This window comes from Lingula anatina, chromosome 6 (assembly GCF_051362555.1).
Source record: "Lingula anatina isolate TDL-2025a chromosome 6, LinAna3.0, whole genome shotgun sequence".
Classification (NCBI taxonomy): Eukaryota; Metazoa; Brachiopoda; class Lingulata; order Lingulida; family Lingulidae; genus Lingula; species Lingula anatina.
In genome coordinates, this window is record NC_141772.1 from 6,147,017 (window position 1) to 6,156,231 (window position 9,215).

Here is a 9,215-nt window from a genome sequence, read left to right on the forward strand (position 1 = left end):
AGACCAAAACTGATTCGATTCGCCAGCGTCAAATGTGATCACACCTTGTCGCTTCCCTATAGCCATCATAATGTTCTGGATCACAGATTTTGTGTGGCAGAGACGATACCTGGGGGTAAGGACCCCACTGTGGCTGCAATTTTCGGGCTTGGAGCGTCTGAAATACGACTTAAAGACTTCTTCTGACAGCACTCGCTGAAGCAGAACGCTTGCGATGTGTTCTTTTGTATGTAGGTATTTTTCCCTAACTCTCCTTCGACATATGAATGCGTATAAATCATAGCAAAGTAAATGTGCTTGTCGTTGAATTGGCTGCGAGATTTCCGGTGGAAAAAGTTAGAGAACATCAATTTAAAAGTTTCGCTGTGTGATAATCATTACTTATACGTCAGCTATATTAAGCTAAAATATATTCATATTGGATGCTGCCTGCCATAGATAATGACCTTGACAAGGACGTGTTAAGTCATAAACAGTGTGTGTGAGTGTGTGTGCGAACGCGCGCGTGTGTGAGAGAGAGTTAGGGAGAGAGATGAGGATTAAATTGGATAGAATACATAAAGCACCAACCATAAATTCAATCATTTTTGGTTGAAACCATAGCAAATTCTGATAAGTACCCAAGAGAAAGAGATGAAATGAAAGATGGAAGGATAGATATGAACTATATGTAAGTCCCAAATATGAAAGAATGTATATTTATGGTGGTTAATATATGGCACACAACCGCGTGGTTCAACATTCCTGATAACACTAAGCAGAGGTAGGAATTTGTAAATATTCTACTAACAGTGCAAAATGGTTATATCAGAACACACAGCCTTCGGAGCATTCTTTCTGCACTAGACTAGCTTGAGTAACGGTTATTGGTCCTAAGGACTGATTCCAACTAATACGCCATCGGACAGCTATGTCATCACTGTTTATATGTGTGAGGAAAAGTTGGGTTTCCCACAAACGCCAATACGAAGTCCTGGCCATAACTGGCTGGCGAAATGATTTATTCGTTCGGTGGCGCACAGTATAGGTCTACCTGAAACGGGAAACGGGTTTAGTTTAAAAGCACCTGTGAATGCGACTTAAAAGGTGTAACTCGACAAGGCTTCAAATGCCTACAAAACAGGTAAATAAGCACATTAGGCATTTGTGTCTACACGTCCAGGAAATGCAACGCGATCTCAGGTATGCTCGCCTTTTAAAACGCGACATCTTAAATGTCATCAAATACGCTGCCCTTTTACAATGTGACATCGTAGCAGCAAACGCAAAATTTTATTGACTTCTCTATTACCGGTACGACCACGAAGCCAAGCTAAATATTTGCTGACACAACTTCGGATTACGCAGCCTAAGTTTTGTGTTTTGATATTAAAGCAAAAGATAAATTAAGATATATGATTATATAAATAAATAAAACACAATAAACACAGAAAAAAGACAAGATAAGGACGGAATTTTTTAAAAAATGATTCAATCACACTATATTTTGCTCTACGATACAGTTTTGATCTCTCTCAAGAGCGTACAGATAGAGTCCCAAAATTGTTCTATGTACAGAAATGTTGAAACCAATCTATCAAAAATACGCTGGAGATATTGATAATGGGTTCGATAACTGTGTGCGATATTTTACCACTGACTCGATTCAACATCAAGTTAACATTTATTTTGAATTATCCACTCACATCACTTTTTATGTGTCAAATATATTCAAACTCAATACTTCAATATAATTTATATCATCTGTTTTGATCCTGCAGTTACGAGGCGTTTTGCATTATAGGGTCAAAGGTCAAACTTCCAACTCCTTACCGGGGAGGAAAAGTTTAGATTCACAGATAATTTGCAGTGGCACGGGCTAAAGACGTCTTGTGGTGGCTGCCTTGGAGAAGGGGAAACTAGGGGCCTAAAACCAAGACCTAAACGGTTAAAACAAGAAAGCACGGTCCTTCGGAAATACTTCTGTGGACTTTGCGTCTCGTGATTAAATGAAATGAACGCGTGCGTCTCGAGACTTGAAAAGTTTGAAATGGATTAACGACGCTCCGGGGTTTAATAGGCTGCAAGCAAATACAGTCAGCGGCGTGCTAGGTACTAGACACGCAAAAGGTTAGAGCATTAAAAGAAGCCTCTTCGAAGTTGGGTGTTACAAAATTCGTTCGAACTGGCATTTGCTGGGATATAAAATGAGGTCATTTATACTTTGGATGTGTCTATCGGCGATTGTTGTCTCCCGAGGACAAGAGGCGGATCGAAATGACATTTCGCAAGGTTTGGACGAAGACCAGCTAATGCTAGATGGGAAAGTAGATCAAAAACCTTTTCTCAGACGCGAGACAGACAACGCAGACGCTAGTGACGAAGTGAACGTGGGGAAAAAATTAGAAAAGCTAACTTCCAGAAACGACGAGAATGAAGTTTTGAAAAACTCTGACAAAGTCGAGGTAGATGAGCATGGAGTCAAAGTGGAGTTACCGCGCGACGAAATCGCGGACAATATCAACGTTCTTCCTAAAGTACAGGGTCCCTTACCACTGGACGGGGAGCTACCCCCGGGGGAGGATGATGACACTTTTAAGCCCGTGCAACTCTCCACGGATTTCAACGTCTATGACTCGGACCGTGACGGATTCATAAGCTTGACGGAGCTGATCAACGCCACGGGGGCGGAAGAGAACGTGGAAGAGGCGTTTAACGTCACGGATACAGACGGTGGGTATGATTTCATGGAGATACGGGTTCTTGATAATGTGTATAATTTCCAGCCCCCTTCCCACACTTTTCAACAAACAGCTAAAGACACGCTGATTTCCATACAGATACATTTGATATATTTGAGCATTATCATCATAATCGTTATTGGGTTGGTGAGGGGTGGGGGTGGGGTATAAACCCATGCCCGTTTTCTTAATATGCTGGATCCACTGGTGATATTTTGCTATGAATAGTTATATTGTTCTAGTTTACATATTTGATCTGTGTCAGAAAGGAGGAATGTAGGTAATTTTAAAGAAAAATATAATGGAAGTGTAAGAGGCAAAGGGTCAGTATAGTAAAGAGAAGAAGCGCACGTTAGTGGGATGAGGGGAAGGAAGAAAAGGGTAAAGGAAAAGATGTAGAGGATTGCAAACGAAATGAGCTATCGGCTTTTGGTGTATAAAAGGTAAAACAAGGTTAAAGTAACAAATACGTCTTTGTTTATCAACTTTTCTCAGCAGACCGGCAAACCTAAAAGCTAAAACTGTTATTCCAAGGGTTGTAGCGGCCATGTCGTGTTTCGTAAGTTCAAAGCCAGTAACAAGAAAGTTAAATCGAAAACGTTCTTTCACATGTCACGGCTCAAATGCTAAATTACAAGCACGTGCCCCGTCCATTTCTATCAAGGTCTATAATTGACACACTCTGTAAAAGTGGCTTCATTTTACCAAGTTGTGCCCCAAGCTTCAACTTTCGCAAAAAACATCGTCCAGCTGAGATCAAGATTCTAGTCCCATAAATAAAGTGAATTAGTTCAAACGCGAAGATTGTTGTGTGTAAAAGGGCAGGCCGTGATAAAATAACTATAAATCATGCAGTTTCATCGACACCTACATTGCACGAAAAGTTTGCTGACTTTGCTATCCGAGCTTGTTTGATGTGCAGAGTGATGGGGAAATAGTTTCCTATGAATCACTTCATCCACCGTGATCGCCTAGTTGTAGGTTATCTTAATCGCATCTAAATCGGTAAAGCACACAAGTAATCATGCAGATTGCTCACTATTGAATCCCCTGGTTTTGCCAAAATTAACAGGTGCTCGCTTTTATTGAAATTTTCTAGCATTAGTCGGTACGAGATCGTTCCTTAAAAATTTAGATCTAGGCAAATCTAAACAAAGGAAAGAGAAAAGGTTTGCATCAACCTAAGTTGGTCTCCCCATATAGATGTATATGTGTGCTCCCTAATTTATTGCATTATTCTACACCCGCCAACATAGGGGGGAAGGTTAAAAACACGAAAATGTATGTTTTCCGTACATCTGTGCATTGGGTTAATCGACACGTCACTTTCCCATCACAAAGCGTACGCAGCGACCTCAACTTTTTTTCCTGGCATCTTTTTAGACGGAGACCTCATGAGGTTCAGTTCCAAAGATGCCTGGGGCAGGTTTATATCTCGCTGTTTTGTAGCTTGTAATAAATGAACCCAGGATGTGGAATCAAAGGGACAGCTCCTCTTTCAATATTTATTCATAATCATGACCACCAGTGCTACTGAAGGGATGTGTAAATATACGCTACCTAGAGGTGACGATCAGGCCAAGCACGTAAAGACCCAAGGTGTGATATCGATAAAATTGACAACTTGATAGAGTGCTAGCCTCTACCAAGGCGACAGATTGACTTTTCACTATATATTCACAGATATGTCTTTAGATAAACAGACGGTTTTTGGTTCTCTGTCACCCTGTAATGAAATCTCAAGAATGATTGATTTTGTTGTTAATTGGCTTTTGGAAAATTTGCCTATAATATCTGCCGCCCTGGTAGAGGGTTACAGAGTGCTGGGTTATACTGATATATCTTTCGTTTTGGGTACATTACCTTTTTTAGTTCAAGATCAACGATGGATTGCCAACGACAATGCAAATGGTCTTGGATTTTTTAATAAGGTTTATAATTTGCTATTCCAAATATATTCTGTAGTCACAGAGAGTTGTCTTGAACATTTATCTAAGAACATGTATGACAGTTTGAGCCTAGACCGTTTTTCCGAAAGATTTCATTATTTATTGCAAATCTTCGAGGATTGACATTTGGTAAAGACGTATCTATTAAAAGATTTTACAGCGAACTTGCATTTAAAAATTGGAAAGTGCCATTTACATTAACAAAACCATTATATATTCTGATAGTCTGAAGTCGCCTTCCACCGCCACCAGTCGTATATAAAAGACCCTTATCTGTACAACTCCAACAATGCAAAACAAAAAACATAAGGCTATATGTGACCTTACAATCACTTGTGCCTATACGACGAACGGGAAAATGTTGAATCTCTCCCGATGTATATTATATAACTCTTTATCTAGTGAACGTGTCAAACAAGCCATTTCTGTGCCTGGGCCTCAAACACCGAGGCCGGTGGTGGTGTAACCTTACATAAAGGTAATCAAGTGTTTGCTATGTCAACTTCAGTTCGTGTAGAACACCCCGTGTACATGACTGTGTCCACAACGAACGTATCACAGTATCGACCTACAACAATGAGTCCGCCGATTTCTCAGTCATGTGTGATCTTTTTGTTACACGGGTACTTTTAAGTGCTATTTAAACAGAGAGAGAGAGAGAGAGAGAGAGAGAGAGAGAGAGAGAGAGGTAAAAAAACAGAGAGAGAGAGAGAGAGAGAGAGAGAGAGAGAGAGAGGTAAAAAAACAGAGAGAGAGAGAGAGAGAGAGAGAGAGAGAGAGAGAGAGAGAGAGGAGGGAGGGAGGGAGAGACAACATAAAGGTACAAAAAAGAAAGTTTGAAAAATGAAAGAAAGAAAAGGGAGGTACATGTAATAGGAACTGAGGGAGTTGGGAGAGAGAGAGAGAGGCAACATAAAGGTACAAAAAAGAAAATTTGAAAAATGAAAGAAAGAAAGGGGAAGCAATAGGAATTGAAGACAGCAATAAATATTGCGCGCGCGCGAGAAAGAGAGAAAGAGAATATGCAAGAACGAAAGTACTTGTTTAAATATCCTTGCTGTAATCATAATAAACAACCGTCATGAACACACATTTCCCTAGTTTATCTCAGTTGGAGAGCTATTTTCACAGATAGATTGATTTAAAGTGTAACGAGATTAAACTCAATCCAATGAGTACAAAACAGGGACGATAATCGAAAACATTTAACTTCATCCAACGAGCTTTAACTGGCACGACTCGAGGGAGTCACTGTTCCACATTTCACTTAAACTGCAATTCCCATCTGTTGCATGGTTATTATTTATATTCACTGCATCTTTTGTATACACCTAGAAATGCCACTGCGCGTGCACACAACATTATTCACAGCTCCTTGCTTCGCTCTCCATCCGTCTATCGGAAAGGCATGCGCACAGGAAGCGAATAATTGGCTCGGAAAATCGCTAAAACAGATTCACAAAGCATTTTCTATATTTTTCAATAAATCGCCAACATTTTTGCATTTTTGTTTTCTATAATCTCATAGGTACCCACCGAAATTCCATTCTAAACTTTAGAGCAAAATGTTAATTTTTTTTACAAATATTTTAAAACTTTAATGAACATCATCGTTCAATCACAATAACAGGAAATCACAAACGCATTTTCATTTATTGATTTCGCACCCTATGCCTTTGAATCTAAGAATGAGCAATAAACATATTTTACCTCTCTTAACCTAGAATCAGATTTTTGATATTACTTTTTTGCGTATTTTCAATTTTCTTTCGCCTTCTAAACTCAATAATCTTCAACACTTCTTTTGCCATATCATTGTCAATTTATTTCACGCACACATTCCCGTCATCTAATGCATTCGCTGCAAGATTAACGACTCCACACTGAATACACAGTGCTTTTTTCTATTTGAAAAAAAAACAGCTCTCTGATATGAAAGAAATATTGCGTAAATGCCGCGACAGCTGCAGCTGTTTTTAAGGATACACACGAGCGTCGTCCTATTTAGGTTTGATTAGGTTCTGTCTATTACATTTTCTGTAGCAATCTTTGCACACGCACGTCACTGGGTTACCAACTGTGCTTCGTTTCGTTGAGAAGTTGAGTCTGAAAAAACTTGGTCTTAACATGAAAATCGAACATTTTTAGACTCCTATAATCCGATTTGATCTATAGAGGTTTCCTAAAATGTAATATCTGGTGGTCTAAAATATCAACCGCCTTCTTTTCATTTACCTATGGAGAAAATACAGTCATATTTCCGCTCGTGTGACAAGGGCATTGTAGAGAGTGATTTTACTACAAATATTTTTACTACATTTAGTACGAGCATATAAGAAATGGAAATCATTTAGAGATCACAGCATCACTGCTAAATATGGGATGTAGAACTTGACGATAAAATTTTATTTTTTCATTTTTGTCTGCTTTCCAGCCGACGGTCAAGTCTCCATGGAAGAATTCAGTGTTGCACCTTGGTTGCTGGATGCTGGCGAACCCGAAGACATCGTCATTGAAGAACTCAAAGAGGACATCATCGAAAAAATCGACAAATATCAAAGAAAATCTTACAAACAACACCATCATGACAAGGAAAAAGACAATCTGGAGAAAGAAGAGAAAGAGAGTCTATAATGCAATCAACCAGCTGTCTTGTTATATTAAAGGGATACTATTGTTTCGGTGCGATCTGGATTTTCTTGGAACGCTAAATTGCCTTCTTTAAATCGCTTCTACATTGCCACCCTGTCAAGGACTTGTGGCCGGAGGGGGCATTCATCTTACATCTTCTTAAATAAAAACGACAATAAGAATATTGGATTCAATTATCAAGATTCGGATGCTCATTGATAAAATGTTATGTATCGTTTACGCCATATTTTATCAAATTCTGGCTGAACAATTATTTTCGGATATTCGTCAAAGTTCGTGCGTGTTATTATGAGTTGATACAAACGTATAAGAGTAAACAGGATAATAAAGAAGTCACATCTCGCACGGGTCTAACTCAAAACGGTTGTAGACGAACTTCAAGGAAGTTCAGGTTGATTGCATTTTAAGATGCTGTTCACACTGGATACCTTGTGTTATCCGAGCGCTCAACTCGAGCGAGTGGCCCGAAGAACACATTCGTCTTGGAGTTTATCTAAAAACGATTTTTGTTCAAACGGTGCTAGATGCGACCATATATTCGCCTTCAAAATCCTAGTTTCTCAATATTTGAGGGAACAGCTGCTGCAAGTTTAAGCAAACATCAATATCACCTAAAACATGTCCATTAAACTGCAGGATATGGGTTGCCGCTCAGCAGTTATTCGGGTTATGGATAGAACGTTTTTGAGTATGCCAACCTGAAAGCAAACCACCGCCGATAAAAACATTTCCGATTCTATGAAAAAAATCAGTAACGATCGCATATGACTTCAATTGCTCGATTGTAAATGTACTTGGATTTCCTTCCTGCGGTCAAATATAATATAATCTTCAACTTCACTTTGTTTCCTGTACTTCAGTTATGAACAAAATCGGTGCACTAAATACCCGATATCTTACAGAGTGGCTGTCTAGTAATGTTTTTGGATTGGTTCGATAAATTTAGTCTCTCTCTCCTCTTCTCCCTATATCTCTGCTACGAATAATTCAAAAAACGGCTCAGTACATGAAAGAAACTTCGGGGTGTCTTAGAGTGTCCCTTTTCTCGTTTTATAAGAAGCAAGGTAGGAGGGGAGGGGAGGGATCCGCATTGTTGTTTTGGAAAAGGGCGTAAACGCAGTCATACACATGGCTTCCCCTCTATCCATCTTTGCTTTGCGCGTACTGTTACTGCATGTAGTGTAGCTATATATTTGGCAAACTTACAAGCTTTTTTCAATTTGCTAGACTTTATAGAGAGACACTCAGAATAATACTGAAAATGCGGCGAGATACCTTCCCACTTTGAGGGTGGCAAAAACCGGATAAAACCTGCCATTTCAACTATTCAGCCGACTATTTGCTACTTCGCACCTGTTGAACACGATATCTGCGGCTTCGGGTTCTTTTCAAGTGTAGACAGCTATACAATGGTTTCGTGTATGCAGCTGTCCACTGTTTACTTCCCCAAGGCTTCCGAATGAACAATGTTTTCAGATGGACGTGATAACCAGGAGACAAGAAACCACTGCTCGCATACCTACACTTCCAAGCTTCGTTCGGACCAGTTTAAAACTAAACTCACTTCGGGCGAAATTGTGTCGACAGAACACCAATTAACGGTTCCCAGTGATTTGGATTTTCAAGACGCAGTGGGGCATTACTTTGTGATTGGGCAAGTTTTGTATCTATCTGTGTGTTGGGGGTGGAGGGATTACAACAGCCCGATAGTATCCAAATCAGTCCGATAAGTTAGTCCCATTCTATTAGGAATCTTTTTGAAAAAAAACTACAATATGTTTCCCTTTTGAAGAGGAGAGTTAAGTTGTTTTGAAATTGACATGAAAACTGTGGAAGGGCAAAATACTTCCACTTAACTTACTGACTCTAATTTGTTTGAGGATTACTAAAGAAT

At 39.4% G+C, this 9,215-nt stretch overlaps 1 protein-coding gene across 1 annotated transcript; it reads left to right on the forward strand.

Annotated features, from left to right (window-relative positions):
* The first annotated feature begins 1,790 nt into the window (after positions 1 to 1,790).
* Positions 1,791 to 8,161, forward strand: LOC106169723 (uncharacterized). The gene is made up of 2 exons (XM_013549320.3): positions 1,791 to 2,712; positions 7,104 to 8,161. Exons 1-2 carry the CDS (start codon positions 2,187 to 2,189, stop codon positions 7,301 to 7,303), a joined length of 726 nt encoding a protein of 241 aa, XP_013404774.2. The 5' UTR covers positions 1,791 to 2,186; the 3' UTR covers positions 7,304 to 8,161.
* Positions 8,162 to 9,215: the final 1,054 nt, after the last annotated feature.